The following is a 19,779-nucleotide window of genomic DNA, read 5'->3' as shown; positions in this document are numbered from 1 at the left end:
ATCAGCCCCAGTCAGCCTGGCCAATGGGCAGGGGTGATGGAAGTTGTAATCCAACAACATTTAGAGGACCACATGTTCCTCATCCCTGTGTTAGATGATTTGAGAGAAGATAAGATTTTTTTCAACTTCTGTCCACGTTTTACACATTCTTGATTATGGGAAATTGGGGAATGACAGAGAAATTTAAGTAATATTTGGACACCTGCTTGTTGGCATATTTATTTGTACATTGTTATGCTGGAAATCATAAAAACCTTCCCCACGAAAACCCTAAAATCTATCCTGGTAGATCATCAGTGATGTTTGTAATAGAATATGGGTTTCATGGCATGCCTGAAGGTCACTGTCCTTCGAAGCTATCCTGGAAATTTCACTGATGGCTGTTCATTATGTACCCTGCTGTTATGTCAACCTGCAGATATTTTCTAAAACACACACAAAGTGATTTTTTTCTCTAACTGTTCTCTTCTGAGTAACGTACACTGAGGTCACTGATTGTGGCATGTCTTGCCTTCTGTGTATGTCACCTGATTTTGTTTTGGTCTGACAGGCTGAGAAGCACCATTGCCAGGAAGTGTGCTGCCATCTCTGAGTCCTACCTTACTGGATAGATGGGAGGGCAAATGCTGGGAGACAATATTCATTGAACCATCTTGCCATTGTAAAGAGAATGTGTGCCCATTTTTCTGAGAGCTGGTATATATCTTTTTGAGTGTGAAATGGACTCCCAATTTTGTTCCAGAACAAAAACTATTTTCCAGCTATCAAATACTTGGGAAATACTGATATAATACAATAGTCTGGTTTGCACATTATGCTATGGTTTATCAAACTTTGTTTTATTAAGCCATGGCTTAGTGTTATGTATGAACCTTGCTCGACTGCTTCACTATGGTTTGTTCAATGCCAGCAAACTAAAATATGAAGCCATGCTTTGTTATCGGCATATGACCCTTGGTTTGTTTTAATTATGGCTTGGTGCTAGGTACAAACTGAGCACCCTTCCTTAACCATAGTTTGTTTGGCCATCCCAGATCATATGAGGCAAGAGAAGCTGAAAAAGAGGCCAAAGTCTGGAGGAACAAGCCATTGTTTGTTTGATCAATTGTGGGATAACTCGTGGTTCTCTTGTGATTTGTTAAGCAAACTGTGGCTTAGTGCTATGTGCAAACTAGACCAGCATTGTGGTTAACCTTTGTCAGAAGCTACTGAAGGGGGAACAAAAGTATCAAGGCGTAAGTGAAAAATGGCAATACATTAGTTCTGCTTCACATTGGAAAGGGGGGAGGCAAACATGAGCATTAGTGCTAATATCATTTTAATAGTAACAGATGCATAAACATAAATATGATATACTTATTTGTATTCTTTATTTATGAGATCTTTTAAAGGAAAAAAAACCCTGCTTTCCAGCAAGAAACATAAAAGGCACAGGGTTGGGTCCAGACTGCATTAGTTACACTTCAGTTCCATTGAAATCAGTGGGGCTTCAGTTAGTCATGACGAACTTGTCCCATTGGATGGAATGGAACTAAAGCATGGCGAACATAGTTTGTCAAACCTATTCAATTAAAATTTGTTAAGCAAGACATTTCAATGGCTGAGTCAGATCAATAAACCAAAATTTATGCATTTCTATCTACATGTTATACAATACAGCATTATAACACTTTTTTCTTTGGTGTTAATGAAATTATATCCATAGTTAATACAAGGGTGGTCTAGTTTTTTAAAGTTCCAACATTTTAAAATGGAAGTGTCAATGCCAAATTTAATATAAGCATTACTTAGTTTTGAAACTGACACTTTTACAGGTGGAAACAATTCTTCGCAAGATGGTGGATGTGTAATGTTGTCAAAGAAAGAAATTACTGTTGCTTATAGTCATTTGGAGTAAACAACTTCCATTCCAGGTACATGAACATGTGGTTTGAAGACTGCAGCAGAGAAATTAAAAGCAGGGTGGGAGGACATCTCTCAGGATCTTGCTGTCACCTTTAGAACACAAGATCAGATTTGCAGCTGAATGCATATCTTGCAACTGTGTTTAACAAGAAAGACAATGATGGGCATTTTTTTTTTTTGCTAGGAGCATCACATCAATCTGCTCTGTGTCACTAGTCTATTGACTCCATGCGACAGTGATAATAGGGAAAGGGCCATAGGGGAGTGGTAGAGCATACACTTTGTGTGCAGAAGGTCCTTGGTAGGGCTGGGGTGTGGGGAAGCCTATCTGAAAATCCCACTGCTGGTCAGTGAAGATAATATTGAGCTTAATGGGCCAATTGTCTGATTTAACATGTGTTCCTGTGACAGGGTGCTATGAGCTTGTGTGTCACTTGTCACATTGTGTAACATATTTATTTATTATTATTACTATTAATTGATTTTATATCTTGCCCTTCCTCTCAGAAGGAGCTCCTGGATATTTATTTATTTGATTTATATCCTGCCCTTCCTCCCAGCAGGAGCCCAGGATGGCAAACAAAAGCACTAAAAACACTTTAAAACATCATAAAAACAGACATTAAAATACATTAACACAAAACAACTTTAAAAACTTTTTTAGAAAAAGCTTTGAAGACATTTTTTTTAAAGGTTAAACATATTGTGTTTTTTAAAAAGGTTTAAAAGCATATTAAAAAGCAATTCCAACACAGAAGCAGACTGGGATAAGGTCTCAACTTAAAAGGCTTGTTGAAAGAGGGTCTTCAATAGGCGCCGAAAAGATAACAGATAATATTTGCTATCTAAGGGTGTGATTTGACCAAAGTATGTCCTTAAAAATCCCAACGGTTTCAGTTGAGAGAGGTAAGCATGTGTTTAACTGCCTCTAATTGAAAATGATGGAAAATACAGCTCAGTCCTATGCATGTTTACTTGGTAAGATTCAATGAAATCTGCTCCCAAGTAAACGTGAATAAGATTGCATCTTTGAGCGCTTTTAAACATTCATTGGCATGTGTCCTCAATAAATGAAACATTTGAGGGAATTTGGAGCATAATTTAACATGGAACACTATACAGGTTGCTTCACAGCTTTGGCTATACTAGTATCAAACAATATAAACCATGTGCCATGGCTTGTGGATAGTAAACATTTCATAAAGCTAGCTCAGTTTTGACTGCACAAGGGGTGGGTAGCCCATGACCCTCCTTATGTGACGCTGTTCCCATCATCCCTAACCTTTGGCCATACAGGCCTGATGGGCATCTGAGTCCAATGACATCTGGAGGGCCACAGGTTCCCATGTCCAAATGCTGACTGACACCAACTTGCCAGGGTTTCAGACAGAAGTCTTTCCCAGTCCTTACCTGGATATGCCAGAGATTGAATCTCGGAACTTTTGTGTCCAATTCTCATTCCCCCTGTTCTTGCTGGCTATCTTTCATTCCCCAAATATAAAAGTCTCATACATAAAATATTCAAGTCCCCTACTCATACAGTCAGATAATCATCATAGGGCCTGAGTTTGGTTTCAGATCTTTGGCTAGGGGAAAATGATGTATAAAAGAACAATTTAACTTACAGCAACAGGATTTCCAGGTTAAGGAACCTAGAGAGAGAAAGGAAGAAGAAATATCGGTGCTTTGAACTCCTGTACTAGAGGTCTGCCAATAGAGTTCCATGGACGTTATGGCTGGATTCCCACAAGGAGTGGAACAAGGTAAGAGATCATTCCATACTTTGGCTCACCTAGCTCAGTTTTGACTGCACAAGGGGTGGGTAGCCCATGACCCTCCTTATGTGACGCTGTTCCCATCATCCCTAACCTTTGGCCATACAGGCCTGATGGGCATCTGAGTCCAATGACATCTGGAGGGCCACAGGTTCCCATGTCCAAACGCTGACTGACACCAACACGCCAGGGTTTCAGACAGAAGTCTTTCCCAGCCCTTACCTGGATATGCCAGAGATTGAATCTCGGAACTTTTGTGTCCAATTCTCATTCCCCCTGTTCTTGCTGGCTATCTTTCATTCCCCATATATAAAAGTCTCATAGATAAAATATTCATGTCCCCTACTCGTACAGTCAGATAATCATCATAGGGCCTGAGTTTGGTTTCAGATCTTTGGCTAGGGGAAAATGATGTATAAAAGAACAATTTAACTTACAGCAACAGGATTTCCAGGATAAGGAACCTAGAGAGAGACAGGAAGAAGAAATATCGGTGCTTTGAACTCCTGTACTAGAGGTCTGCCAATAGAGTTCCATGGACGTTATGGCTGGATTCCCACAAGGAGTGGAACAAGGTAATGGTAGGTGTGTGACGGGAGTATGAACTCCTTTCCCTTTTAGCAGGGATGGTGAGACTGTGACCACCAGATGTTGATGGACTCCAACTCCCATCAGCCCCAGCCAGCATGTCCAAAGGTCAGGGTGGTGGCACCTGCAGTCGAAAAACATCTGGAGGGTCACAGGTTGCCCATCCCTGCCCCCTACCTACAACATAAGGTGTGATGCACCCACACTTTACACCAGAGCTGGCTCCAGGTTTTCTGAGTTCATGGGTAAAAGAGACATCAGTGGGCCTTCTTAATTCCATTTTGCCCCTCTACACATAACAAAAAGAAAGCTACGCCTTTGGTATATTGGACTCTAGGATCTTTCAACACTGTGTTTGGTGTATACAGACATACCCCGCTTAACGTTGCCCTGCTTAACATTGCCTCGCTATAACGTACATGCTCCATTCGTCTCCATACCCTGCTTAACGTTCGCACGCTTCGCAATAACGTATACTTTATTGGCATGATGCCGCTGCCATCTAGTGGTGATTGTGTGCAGTACAAGTGAAGACAATTGCTTCACTTAAAGGTTATTTTCGCTTAAAGTATACTCTCTGGTTCCATTGCATACGTTAAAACGGGGTATGCCTATATCTGAGACAAGATTGTATGCCAATAAATCTGAAGAATGGGAATCTTTTAGAGTGTTTTGGCATTCTAAACAGAGCATTATAATGGCAAATCTCCCATTTAAGATTTTGTTTGCCTTTTGTTTTTTAAATTAAATATTTGTTTATCATTTTTTCTTGAGATCATTAATACGTTAAATGTGGCTAATAATGAAATTATATGTCTTAAAAAGCATGCAGATTCATAATGATCCACTTTTGATATACCAGTTCTAACTGGTCTAACTGGCCTTGCCCCATGGAAGCCATTTTTGATGATATCCACAACACCTTTTCAGAATTCCAAATGTGCCTATGGGGCCCCAAAGCTTGGGGGCTCCTGCTCTACAGCTTAATCCTCTCCCCTTTCCCACTCTCATTCCCTCTTGTTGGATATCTTTCATTTTCCATGATAATAGTCCAATCCCACTCATACAATCAGGCCTCATCTGCAGTATACATTTAAAGAAGCACCACTTCATACCACTTTAAAAGGTCATGGCTTCTCCCAAACAATCCTGAGGACTGTAGTTTGTTGAAGGTGTTGAGAGTTGTTAGGAGACCCCTATTCCTCTTACAGAGCTACAATTCCCAGAGTTCCCTGGGAAGACACATTGATTGTTAAGCAACTCTGAGAACTGTAGCTCTGTGAGGGGAATAGGAGTCTCCTAACAACTCTCAGCATCCTTAACAAACCATAGTTCCCAGGATGGGGGGAAGCCATGACTCTTAAAGTGGTATCATTGTGCTTTAAATGTATAGTGCAGATGTACCTAAGGCAGGTCACTTACAAGAAGAGAGCCTTTTTTTGGTACTGGCACCCTGGTTATGGAATAGCCTTCATGATGTTTTCAGCCCAAGCTGAATCTCTTTCTGTTCACCCAGGCCTTTTAAACCATTTTAGTTTCAAATAGCATTTAAAACTGTGATTTAATTGCACTTTTGTTTTCATGTATTTGTTAGCATTTGTTTTATATTGTATTTTAATGTTCCTGCTGTTTGCTTTGTGAACTGCCCAGACAACTCTTGTTATGGGGCAACTATATAAATATAAGAAATACATGTAGCCACTCCATATGTGTGCATATGCACAAGGTTGTGTGTTCTCATTTCTAAAGTTTTCATTGCTCATTTCTGACTTCACCTTAACATTTTGTCTTTAAAAAATATCATACTCGCTAAATGTAAAACATACAGATATAAATTCCATATATAGATATGTTATACACACAAACACACACACACACACATACACAAACAATTCCCAAAGTGGTTTAACAATCAATCCCTCTTCCCAGGGAACTCTGGGAGTTGTAGCTCTGTAAGAGGAATAGGGGTCTCCTAACAATATTCAGCACTGCTACAGTTCCCAGGATGCTTTGGGGGAACCCATAACTGTTAAAAGTGGTATGATACTGCTTTAAATGTATAGTGCAGATGGAGCCTCAGATAGCCATTATAGGGTTTGAGTTTGCCCTTGGGTCTCTGGTAATGGAAATATATAAGAACAATTAACTTACAGGAGCAGGAAATCCAGGAAATCCAGGAAATGGGAACTAGAGACAGAACGAGGCAAAAAAAAAACCAGTACACTTAATTCTAATAGTAGAGGTCAGTTGCAGGGCCACTTTGTGAACATTCCCACATTTAGCAGAATATGGTAGGGGACCACGAGGCCTTTCTGCAGCCCACAATATATGTGATGTGTGCTACATGTGGGCACAATTTGTGCCAGAGCGGGCTGCAGGTTTTCTGAAGCCTTGAGTAAGACATGATCAGTAGGCTTTCTTAATTCTGTTCTGCCCCATTACACATGACAAAAAGCCTATGTCGTTGGTGCATAAAACTCTGGGATCTTGCAAAATGGAACAACATTACTAGTTGGTGTATGTATCTGTGACAAGAATGACTGAATGTCGATAAATCTGAAGAAGAATGGGAGCCTTTTAGAGTTCTTTGGAATTTGAAGCAGAGTTAAAATTTGTAATCTTTCCCCCCTTTTATGATTTTGCTTGCCTCTTCTGGCTTGTAAATTAAACCTTTTATGATTTCCCCCTTGAGATATAGAATATAGATATTTTAAAGTATGGGGCCTTGGTATTCAGAGCCTCCTCAACCCTGGTGACAAATTGGTGCAATATTTCTGTGGTTGAACCAATTCCTAATCCAGCAGCTGCATTTTGCACTAATGGAAGTCTTCAGGTCATCCTCAAGGACAGCCCCACATACAACTCATTAGATATTACAATCAGGAGGTAACCAGAGCATGGATCACTGTGGCAAGACTCTCTCTCTGTCCAGGAACAATTGCAGCTGGCAGACCATCAAAAGCTGGTCAAAGGCCCTCAGTGTCACCGAGGCCATTGAGCATCCTAGCGACAATGCTGAATCCAGGAGTACGCCTTGCTATATATCTGCACTTTTAGGGAGAGTGTAAACCCATTTGGAACAAACTACATCTAATTCCTGCACATGGGAACCAACTACACTTGCAGATGGTTTTATAATAGTTGAACTAAAACCAATACATGTTTGCAGTGTAGATATGCCCCTCATCTGTCCTGCTACAATCTGGAAGCAATGATTTTAAAAAAGCATTGACAATTGTCTTACCAGAACTGGGCCACCAGGAGCTGGAGATACAGGATTCACCTAAAGAGAAGGGACTCCATTCAATCGTATAATATATTATGCATGAACTTTTTTATGGAGTTGCATTGCATTCTAGCCTTTGCCAGCCTGATGCCCTCCATATGTTCCGGATTACAGCCAGGACAACCATTATGCATGGCATTGAGAGAGTGGATAGAGAAAAGTTCTTCTCCCTCTCTCATAATACTAGAACTTGGGGACATTCAAAGAAGTTGAATGTTGGAAGATTCAGGACAGACAAAAGGAAGTACTTCTTTACTCAGCGCATAGTTAAACTATGGAATTTGCTCCCACAAGACACAATAATGGCCACCAGTTTGGATGGCTTTAAAAGAAGATTAGACAAATTCTTGGAGGACAGGGCTATCAATGGCTACTAGCCATGATGGCTGTGCTGTGCCACCCTAGTCAGAGGCAGTATGCTTCTGAAAACCAGTTGCCGGAAGCCTCAGGAAGGGAGAGTGTTCTTGCACTCAGGTCCTACTTGTGGACTTTCCCTAGGCACCTGGTTGGCCACTGTGAGAACAGGATGCTGGACTAGATGGGCCACTGGCCTGATCCAGCAGGCTCTTCTTATCTTCTTATGCAAGCTGGTGCTAGTAGGAGTCCAGGACATCTGAATGGAGAGAACCAGGTTGGTGAAGCTGGGAGCAGATGTTCAAAAATGTAACCTTTTGTGATGCAGACAGATGAAACCTTGGGATCTGGTGAGATGGCAGGGGATGATTTTTACTCATTTCTTACTCAGTCCAGGCACTAACCATAAAAAATGTAAATGTACTGCCTTCAAGTTGATTCCGACTTATGCGACCCTATGAATAGGGTTTTCATGAGGCTGAGAGGCAGTGACTGGCCCAAGGTCACCCAGTGAGCTTTGTGGCTATATGGGGATTCGAATCCTGGTCTCCCAGGTCGTGGTCCAACACCTTAACCACTACACCACACTGGCTCTAGCACAGAAAACCTGAATTCAGAAACAAGGCAATAAACTAAAAAAATATTAAAACACATCAACATCTATGTGTCTGGATAGGCTTGCTGAAACATAAATGTTTTAAGCAGGCACTGAAAAGAATACAGAGGAGATGCCTACCTGATGCCAAAAGGCAGGGGGTTCTAAAGTATAGGTGCTGCCACACTAAAATAATTCTTTACAAGTTTGGAATAAGTATTATGTGGCACCTGTACCAGTGCCAGTTCTTCCGACTGAAGCGGCTGAGTGGGCACATATGGGGTCAGGCAATCCCACGAGTGAACTGTACGTTATATGTTGCTTATGAAAGCCTGAGCAAAATGTCAAAGTAGTGATGGAGTGGCGATATAGAAAGCAAGTAGAATTTTGCAATTACCGGACTTGGAAGATTGGGGGGGAAAGGTAGCAAGCCCTAAGAAAAAAAAGAAGAAAATAAGGAAGATAGTTGGTTTTGGTTCAATATCTCTCATTCTGGTGAATTACATTATTCAGGTTGTCTCCTTATGGCATAGTAAATTAGTATTGGCTCTACTTAATTATTAACCCATAGATAGGTTCTCATGGCCAGCAGCTGACCTTCAGCTACTACCTAGTAAAGACCCATATCTATCGCAAGGACTGCAAATAGGCGATGTTTTCGTAAATGCAATTGCTAGATTGGGAGCTTAAGGCCTCTGAAACATAGAAAACTGCCCTATATTAACTAGATCAGACTGTTTTCTATCCATCCCAGCACTGTGTACTCCAGGCATAGCCAATGTGGTGCTCTTCAGATGTTGCTGGACTGCAGATCCCACTGGCCATGGAGACCAGGGCTGATGGGAATTGTAGTTCAATAATATCTGGAGAGTGCCATGTTGGCTACTCCTGGTCTACTATGACTGGCAGCAATTCTCCAGAGTAACAGTTAAGAAATAACTGGAAATGCCAGAGGCTAAACCAAGGACTTTCTGCATCCAAACCATGCACTCTGTCTGAGCTATCATCCCTAACAGCCTGGTTGCCTGTGTCAAAAAAAAATGGTCTGGGCAACACATAAAGGAAGCTTTTGTAAATTGAAAGTCACCTTGTTTCATTCCAAGTCACGCATTAGTGTTGCATCTTCTTTGGTCCTGACTCCCTCAAGGCTCACACTAGTATAGTTCTGTCACTCTCACGTTCACATCATACATTTAAAGCACTCTTATTCAACTTTAACAGCCATGGTTTCCCACAAAGGATCCTGGGCACTGTAGTTTGTTGGGGAGCAGAGAATTGATAGGAGACTCTTAACAAACTATAGTTCCCAGGATTCTTTGAGGGAAGCCATGACTATTAAAAGAGATCTAAGAGTGCTTTAAATGTATGGTGCGGACCCAGGACCAGCATGAGCCCAAGCCCTGGATGAGCCAAGAGCCTGCAGAAGCTGGGAACAGAGAAGAAAAAACACAGCACTAACCAATCTGCCTACTTCTCTCCAGAAATCAGCAGCATAAACATGAATTGTGCTAAAGACGAGTCAAGTAATTTCAGAGGGGGGCTGGACAAAGCAGGATGGGGAAGGGGGGGGACTGCCTAACCCATCTGCACCTTTCTACAGCCATTTTTGGGCACTGGGTGTCTAGCCAAACATCAGGACACTGAATGCTGATAGCCAATTTCTGTATGATGCAGGTGAAAAATAGGTGGGAGCCCTGGTTTGATTGACATCTACAGGGAGGATGAGATCATCCCTCCACCATGGAGCTATATGAACTCAGGCATAGATATGGATAAGAGAACATCCCACCTAGACTCCTGCTGGGAGGAAGGACAGGATATAAATAAAATAATAAATAAAATAAACATTTTCCTCCTAAGCCTCTACAGCCACATACACACCAGACATTTTTTTCCACTTTAAACAACCATGGCTTCTCCCAAAGAATCCTGGGAAGTGTAGTTTGTGAAGGGTGCTGACTGTTATTAGGAGACTCCTATTCCCCTCACAGAGCTCCAGTGGCCAGACTGGTTTAACAGACCATTCTGGGAATTGTAGCTCTCTGTGAGGGGAACAGGACATCTCCTAGCAACTCTCAGCACCCTTCACAAACTGCACTTCCCAGGATTCTTTGGGGGAAGCCATGGCTGTTTAAAGTGGAATAAATGTCTGGTGTGCATGTGACCTACAGATCACATTCTTGCTTTTCTTTCTCTGCTAGGATTCTCTCAGACATAGAGATTAAAAGGTTACCTGAGCTGGATCATAGGCAACATAGAAAGGTATCACCTGTAAAAAGAACAAGACCCTGAAACAATGGTACTACTACTAATACATTCACCTAATCATCTTTAATGACCTTGTTACTCATATCCCCTTCATTAAATGTCCCTGTCCCCACAAAAGTGTTGGCTAATGGAGGCACTCAAGAGTGATGTGTCTTATGATTACAGTTGTAATTATTACATTCCTGTTACTTAGGCATGCCCTCAACAAAACGGTCAGCCACATGAAATGTTACTCTTCTGTGGTATAATACTACTGCACAGAGTAGACCGAGTTTGGGGAAGAAAATGATGATTCTGATTGGAAGCTATAGTTGCTCAACACTATAGTGCCATCTAGTGGTAGCAATGCCATAAGGATTTTAGGGTGCTTACAGCTCAATCCTAAGTAAGGGTGGAATGATCTATCAGTTTCGGTTCCCTCAGTTTCTCATTTTTCCTGATCTTAAATTCAGTTCTCCACATTTCTGCAGCAATTTGCAATTAAAAAAAAAAAACGTTAATGAAAATTCTCCAGCATTTTAGTGTGAATTTCTCCTAATAAACACATTTTTGTAGGCAGTTTTGACTAATGTATGCCATTTTTTGTCATAGAATGCTTTTTTGCATGTTATTTTCACTCATATATTCATTTTTATGCATACTTTCCCCTAATATGTGCATTTTTGTAAACATTGGTTGGGAAACTGCATCACAAAATTGGAATAAGTGCGAATTTCAAAGGATGACTGTATTTCAGTCCTCATATTGTTTCAGAAAGTGAGAATTTGATAAATTCAGCTTTAAATGAGAAGTGAATTGATATTCTCGCCCATCCCTAATCCTGTCTTCGCTCCAGTTGAAGGACTAGCAACATTGGCTCTGCTCATTTTTGTGGGGGCTGCAAGTTCCACAAAATGGTCTTCTGTACTATAATTCCATGAAGGCAGCACCAGAAATACCAAAAAGAGGATGCCTAAGTGACATTCATAAACACTTTCCATGCTCTAGGTGAATCCCAAATGGCCACAGGTATGTATGTATGTATGTACTGCCTTCAAGTTGATTCCGACTTATGGCGACCCTATGAATAGGGTTTTCATGAGGCTGAGAGGCAGTGACTGGCCCAAGGTCACCCAGTGAGCTTCATGGCCATATGGGGATTCGAACCCTGGTCTCCCAGGTCGTAGTCCAACATCTTAGCCACTATACCACACTGCATACACAAATTCTAGAAGCACACTTAGCTCATTCATGGCCCCATGTCATAGAGGGACATTTTCTGTCATTCATTATTTTAAGGATTAATATCCCACCCATAGTTTTGCTAAGGCTGCATACACACCACACATTTAAAGCACATGACTTCCAAAGAAAGAATCTTGGGAACTGTAGTTTACCCCTCACAGAGCTACAATTCTCAGGACCCTTAACGCAGTTCCCAGGATTCTTTGAGGGAAGTTATGTGCTTTCCATGTTCTTTAAATGCATGGTGTGTATACAGCCATAGTTAAAACCATAATATAATATTAATAACTATAGCTTAGAACTTTCAAAACTGAAATGACACATGACAGGACATCAAAGATAAAGCCCATACTAAAAAATATGAGTTTTAAAATATGCCATGCTTGGATGCCATGTTATTGCATTGTGAACTGCCTTGATGTTGTTTAATTGGTCCTATGTAAATAAGTTAAATATAGAAATGAATATAATATATAAACCTAGGAAAACATGTGGAGTTACTAAGGCCCAAACATCCTTTTTATTGTGTATTCGTCATTTAGTCTCTGATGCTATGCGGGTGGTTATACATGAACCAGCTTTCAATACTATTTCAGTACTCTCTGCAAAAGGTTTGGGGCAGTTACACTGCTTCATTTCCAATCAGTGCACATCCTATAACTTCCCACTGAAACCCGATAACTTTTTATATCATACATGTTCTGGTTTATTTTTGTCTGGCTTTTGTTGCACGGTGGTCCCTCCCCACAGCAATAATTTCGTAGCAATGGAGAAGCATCACAGAACAAACTAAAAGCAGAAGAAATCCACCACTAATGCACCATTACTGTGTCAAGAACATGTTGCAGAATATACCCACAATGAAACAGCAGTCCGAAGGGCCCCTAATTAAGATGTTACTTACACGCTATCGCTTGTTGGTCCCAGGTAATACCCAAACCCACTCTGACAATATCTTTAAAATGGCCTATAAATGAGGCTGTATGTCATCACAAAACATTCTGCAGCAACTCACCACCTTTGATCTCTTCCCGTTCAGGAAGTGAGGCACCCATGCATGCAGGAGCATAGCTGTTCATTTCAGTAAATGGGTCATTGAAGAAATTAAGTCAATACTTGCCATAAACACACACCTTCAAGTCACTCCCCTCTTTTAATGTCATGCTAGTATTACCTGTGGGGGTAGCTGAGGTTGGTTTGGCAGTGGTAGTAGCTGAGGAGGAACCTGAAAATGCTGTGGAAATAGCAAAGAACATCATGCTTGTGCTTATGAATGAACTGGGATGAGTAGAACAATTTGAGAATTGTGCAGATGTAAAAGGTGAAGACAGATGTAACACTGCAAGTGTGGTGGAAATGGCTTGAACACAACTTGGTCATATCTGAACTAGATTACTGTAATGCTCTCTATGTGGTGCTATGTTTCAGAAATCTCAGCTGGGACAGAATGCAGCTGCCAGTAAGCTTTTGGGATGTCAGAATTCTGATGAGGACAGAAGTGGGATTGGAAATTGCCAATGTTCGCTTATTTGTCCCATGTCCAGAATGGAAATCAACCCAGCGAATAGGATTGATAGTAGCTGTTCTTGTTGCTTTCAGTCCGCAAACAACATGCAATTGATTACATCTCCCCCATTTGCATTGTGTTTCCTTTGCATTGAAATGAATGGGGTAGAATGACACAATGACAACATAATTTACATAATTAATTACTTAAATTTAGTTAGGGAGTTTGGTCACAGCAGACAGTGAGATGAATAATACAGGTTTTGGTGAGTTATGAATTGTAGTGGAATGGAAACACTGCTGCCTGCAATGAATGAAGGGCAGAATGGAAAACAATGCCTTCATGCATCCCTACATGCAACATCAGTTCTGTTCCAGTTGCATTGGTTGCCTGGGTGTTTCCAGACTAGCCTAAAAGCAGCCTTTGCTAATCTGGTGCTTTCCATGTCTTTGAGACTACCACTCCCACCAGCTCCAGTGAGGCTGAATGAAAGTGCTTTTTTTGACCATTTAAAGCCATGACCAATTTGGGTCCAGGTTACGTGGAAGGCTATCTGCATCCATATGAACCTAAGATCATTCACCATCAGAGGCTGATCAAAATCAAGTGGATTTTACACAGATATTGGTTCCTCTTGGCATTTGATCAGTGATTTTGTGCTTAACTTTAAAGCAGCTAGGTTGGCGGGCACTAGAGAGAAGGCCTTTTCAGTGGCGGCCCCCACCCTCTGGAACTCCCTCCCACAAGATCTTCGGCACATCTCTTCCCTGAATATGTTCCGCAAGGCCTTAAAGACCTGGCTTTTTCAGCAGGCTTTCGGGACTTCTGGGGAGGCTTAATATTCTTCTGTTTTAAATGCCTCCTATTATGTATTGTTTGCTCTTATAATTTATATATTTCACTGTATTTTTATATTGTATTCTGCCATATTTATTGTATGTACGTCGCCTAGAGTGGCCACTGGCCAGATAGGCGACACATAAATTAAATTTATTATTATTATTATTATTATTATTTAACAACGTATTCGTTTTGCTTTTAATTTTGTGCTGTTTGACATTTAAAAGTTTACTGACTTTGGCAAGCTGCCTTGGCAAAGTTTGACCTCAAAGCTGAAGTACAAATATTAGATAATAAAAAAATTAATAAACAAACAAGTGAACATATTCACATCGCTTTAAAAACACCTTCTAGAGACTAAAAACATATTCCAGAATGGGTTCTCTAAACGGCTTCCATGGCACTAAGGCTCTTGCACACATGAGGTTATTGATAATGAGGTGGTTTACCTCACCGCTGGAACTCCCACTTGCTGACCGCTGTCAAAGCAAATAAAAGAAAAACAGGTTAGAGTTCATTTTTATCTGGAATGCTCTTTTAACCTCACAGAAAGGCATTAAGAGGTGTTTTGTTTTTTCCCAGCAAAGTATCACTCTGGAACCCAAGTAAAGGTCCTGTCTACCCTATACTCCTCATTTCCTGGCCAGTTGCAAGGGTGTGTATCTGTTGGGCATGTTTCTCTGAGCAACCTCAGGTTTCCTTTCTGTGAAATGAGGTGTTTGGGGGTTTTTTTGAAGGCAAATATATAGTTTGGGATATGGGACTCAGTTTCTTGGGAGGTTATTTCCCCTTTGTGACAAGGAAAAATAAATGTCCCCTCGACAGACATTTTGTGCCTCCCATGATATGCATTTTAAGGTGCTGTCCACAAAATTTGCTTAGATTTCCAAATGTGTGCCTGGGCCCCAAAAGGTTGTAGACCCCTGGTTTGGCACCATGTCTATGGATTTCCTGATTCTCAGCTTTGCAGTGAGACATATTGGCACAGCTTTGGCAGTCTTGCTTAGGCTTGAACCTACAGTAACTGAGGTGAGGCTGGGGAGACAAAGCAAAGGCAGGCAAAAAGGCAAGGGAAGCGGCAATGATTTACCATGCAATATGTATGTCTACCCAAAAGCAATCCCCATTTGTTCACTGGAATTTGCTCCCAGGTCAGTGTGCATAGGACTGCAGCCTAAATATTATTATTAATCTAAGAAAGGAAGGAAGTGCATACTAGCTGGGACTTGTTTCTGGAGAGCTGGTTATTTTGAGAATGCTAGCTTTGGCCATGCACATCTCATCAGCTGTGAACTCAGCTCAAGTGTGACGACAAAGCGGCTAGGCGGGAGCCTGCCAGTCAGGGTTTCCCATTACATGTGCACTGAGCAAAATGCACATGTCATAGTATGCTTTCACCTTTTATGCAGAAGTGATAATCAGTGTAGGAAATGTATCTTTATTTATATACCGCTATTGCATTTTTAAAAAAAATATCAAAGAGGTTAGCAACAAATAAATACTGCACAGCAAAAACCATTAAAATACAGTAAAAATAAAGATCAACTACTGCAAATATATATATATATCCATCTTCTCAATTGCCTGCAAGCAGCCACAATTAATCTGGTTACTTTTTAAAAAAAAATCATTGCCATGTTGGTTCATGTGTGAGAGTCATATTATGAAGGGGTTCTAGCTGTAACACACGCTGTAGATGGCCCAGCAGATGCCCCATATTTCTGTTCAATGCTACTTACACGGACTGGGACAGCAACTGTTATGCCCAGAATGCAGGAAAGAAGAATCAGCAGTTTCATTGTGAGAGAGGAACCTGAAGCAAAATAGAATAATATAATAGTAGAATTGGAAGGAGCCTGAAAGGCCATTGAGTCCAACGCCTTGCTCAATGCAGGAATCTAGTTTAAAGCATACCCTGAAGGTGGCTGTCCAGCCACCTCTCAAATAGTTGAGAAGCAATTGATGTCATGCTTTTCCAGGTTGCTGAAGATGGGATTGTTAGCACAATTAATCTCTGTACAGAAGTTATCCAAGAATGTGTGGAAAGCGAAGGAAAGGCACATGGGCTGTCACTGCCCCAGCATCCCAGTCTCCACTGGCTGCACCCCCAGACCTTTATGTCTGAAAGGACACCTATGTGTATCTGGCCAGAACATATGCAGACTCCTGATTGCATGCAGTTTACCCCTTCAGAATGTCTACCTAACGAAGGAAGGTCTGCAAGCAGAGCTGGCAAGGACGATGATATTGTGGGCATGGTCAGTGTGCAGCCTCGCTCTCCCCTCCATGCATCCTTAGAGGGCAATTTTTGTATAGACAGTTTACTTGAATACAAATTTCACTGAAATTAATTAGTTACTTCTAGCAAAGAAATATATTTTAGCACCATTAAGACATTTTGGAGGAAGCAGCTGTTGGAATTACTCATTGAGACAACTAGATATGCATTTTGATTTAGCACTGGTTTCTAGCTGGCATCAGAGGGGCTGCTCAAGTTCCTCCCTCGGACTCTCATGCAGGGCTAGTGGATTTGCTGCCCTGTAGGAGTGCCCACTTCTTTCCTCTTATGCGCTGTTTGAATATCCATAAATAAAGCAAACATTGCAAAGACATCACATAAACAGAAAAGTATTAGAGTTTTAGTGGGCCTTCCAGTTACAGTCCGAGAATATGGTCTTTTTTTAAAAAAAAATATTTCAAAAATAAACAAATAAAAAATAAACAATGGACAACAAATAAAGGTCCTAAGAAGCAGAAAAGAGGTAAGGCACATGAGAAGGCACACGAGGCCACCACTTTGCTGAAGCTAAGCAGGTCTAGGTCTGGTAAGTGTCTGGATAGGAAACCACATGTATGCTGTCTTGGGTTCCTTGAAAGAAAGGTGGGATATAATTTTTTAAAAATACAATTGTTAATAAAGAAAGAATTAGACTCTCTGGACTCTTCATTCAAATTGCGGTATAAGTGGACATGACTCACACCGATTGTATCAGATCCCACAGGGACAAGGATGTTCATTATGCAGAATCTTATTAAATTGCCAGTTAGCAAAGGAAACATCTTTCCTATATTTGTATATAGTTAATTTTTGCAAGGACGAAGCCCTGGCAATCCTATAAGAATAGTGGAGAGCAAAATGTATCAGCTGCAAATGATCAGATGGTGTAATTCTAGGTTAATAAGGAACTGAGCCTTCTTTAGACCATAATTACCCAAAACCTTGGAGGAGGAACCCAGCATAGAAATCTTTTTTTCATGATCTGCATTGACTGATTTAAGAATCAGATACCAATAAGTTTTTGTCTGCAACAGAAAAATACAAACACAACTACCATTTCAGGGCATTTATACAAGCTTTACTTTCAGCTGCTGTTCTGTCCCTTCACTCTTGTCATTGGTTGCATGCTTGTATATGGCAGGTGACCACAGGCACCAATAGCAGTGAGAATGTGGAAAGAGCCCCCTTCAGGGGTGTGGGCCTTGAAAGGTGCCCAAAGATGCCTAATCTTGATGCCAGCCCTGATAAGACATAACTAATATATGTAACTACCTGTAGAGTACAATTATAGAACATCCAAATAGTTTAGGTACTCTAAATTACAGTGGAATCTTTGGGTGCTTCCCGGTGGGTGTTTATTATGGGATTGATGCTCTTCATTCATGCAGTTTTTGCAGCATCCACAGTACGTCACTGGCATCAAAAGGCCAGCCTGTATTCTTTCCTAACCACCTTTCCCAATCCAGATTTTCCCATTCCAGGGAAAATCCACTAAATTGAAAAAAGCCTGTTGCCAGTAACCCATTTGCAACATTAATCCCCCGCCTGGAAACTTGCCTTACCTTTGCTTTGCTTCAAGACTGTCTGAAGAAGAATCAAGAAGTCAGCTTGATCTAGCAACTCTATGTGAGTAAGTATTTATATCATAGTCATGGTGCAATGATTTGGCTTTAACAATTTTTTTTTAAAAAACAACCCAGGTCTTCATGAGTCACAGCTCATTAATACCCAATGGATTAGTTTTGGTTTTGTATCTGTGGTTTATCTGCAGAAACCCCTGGACTAAATAACCCTTTCTTGTGACAAGAAGGTATTGTCAAAGGAACTGCATCTAACTGATGAACTATGTACTTTTAGTCAACGCCAAGTATCCAACGTATAGCCTGAAGGTAACAATGGAGGCTGATCACTAAGGCAAGGTGAGACAGAGCCCTACCTTTTTTATTATTTTTTCATTCAAAGACTCCTTGGAATCTTTTCTGTTCATCTCTCTTGGTAATTAGATTTGTTTATCTACAAATTACCATACTTACGAGAACAATTATGAGAATGCTTGAAATAAGGACTGTAACCATGATCACTTCCATACAGCTTGTTAATTCAGCATTCATCCTGATCTGTTTGCACAAAGTTTTCAGGGAAGTTATTTATTTATTTACCAAAAGGAGCCCAGGGTGGCAAACAAGCAATAAAACACACACACACACACAAATCCATAAAACATTTTAAAAACAAAACATCTGTAAAAACATGTTTAACAACAAACATCTTTTTTTTAAAAAAAATTAAAAATCTCTTAAAAAGCAGTTCCAACACAGATGCAGACTGGGATAAGGTCTCTACTTAAAAGGCTTATTGAAAGAAGAAGGTCTTCAGTAGGCACCCCAAAAAAAAATACAGATGGTGCCTGTCTAATATTTAAGGGGAGGGAATTCCAAAGAGTCAGTGCCGGAACACTAAAGGTCCGCTTCCTAAGTTGTGTGGAAGGGACCTCCTGATAAGATTGTATCTGCAGGAAGCTCTCACCTGCAGAGCACAGTAACTGACTGGGCAAAAAAGGGGTGGGACGATCTTTTTGCTATCCTGGTCACAAGCTGTATAGGGCTTTATACACCAAAATCAGCACCTTGACCTTAGTCCAGTAGCTAATGGCAGCCAGGTTATATATATGATATCCACTGTTAGTGAACATTCAATCTCATTTGTTTGCAGGGAGGTTATTTGACTTTGTGTCAAGCAATAGTCATCCCACACTTTCTATTGCATTTCCCCATTTCACTTCCTCACCAGAGACAATCCCATTTAGGGCAGGGGGAGCAGGTTTCTTGCTCAAGAGTGCCAAATTCTCTTTAATTGCACAATCTGAATTTGCCGGTATGTAACTGAATGCCATCCACAAAACAACAGTTTGAAGTGGAAGCAGCCCATGTTGCATACCTTCTTCTTCTCTTCTTCTTGGCGATCACTCGTGACTGAGTAAGATTGTCTTCCGAAATACAGTCTTTAACAATGGATCCATCTGAATCTGTATCTACCACCGATGTACCAGACCATGACTAGGGGCTTCTGGATTTCACAGTCCTGCCCGCATCACCATTTGCCAATTGCCATGGGACTTTTGTTATGGAAGACGCCTGTGTGTGGTTGTTTGTTTCATGT

At 40.9% G+C, this 19,779-nt stretch overlaps 1 protein-coding gene across 1 annotated transcript; it reads right to left on the bottom strand.

The window, feature by feature from the left end:
• Positions 1 to 1,290: 1,290 nt before the first annotated feature.
• LOC133363745 (uncharacterized) lies at positions 1,291 to 18,235 on the bottom strand. Its single transcript, XM_061583073.1, has 11 exons — positions 18,183 to 18,235; positions 16,082 to 16,155; positions 14,792 to 14,821; positions 13,170 to 13,229; positions 10,737 to 10,772; positions 8,901 to 8,936; positions 7,513 to 7,551; positions 6,420 to 6,455; positions 4,118 to 4,144; positions 3,531 to 3,557; positions 1,291 to 1,995 (listed from the first exon to the last, which is right to left on the bottom strand). Exons 2-10 carry the CDS (start codon positions 16,139 to 16,141, stop codon positions 3,549 to 3,551), a joined length of 333 nt encoding a protein of 110 aa, XP_061439057.1. The 5' UTR covers positions 16,142 to 16,155; positions 18,183 to 18,235; the 3' UTR covers positions 1,291 to 1,995; positions 3,531 to 3,548.
• Between the last annotated feature and the right edge of the window lie 1,544 nt (positions 18,236 to 19,779).

The sequence above is a fragment of the Rhineura floridana genome, chromosome 9, assembly GCF_030035675.1.
Source record: "Rhineura floridana isolate rRhiFlo1 chromosome 9, rRhiFlo1.hap2, whole genome shotgun sequence".
NCBI lineage: Eukaryota > Metazoa > Chordata > Lepidosauria > Squamata > Rhineuridae > Rhineura > Rhineura floridana.
This window is presented reverse-complemented; position numbering and strand designations above follow the sequence as displayed.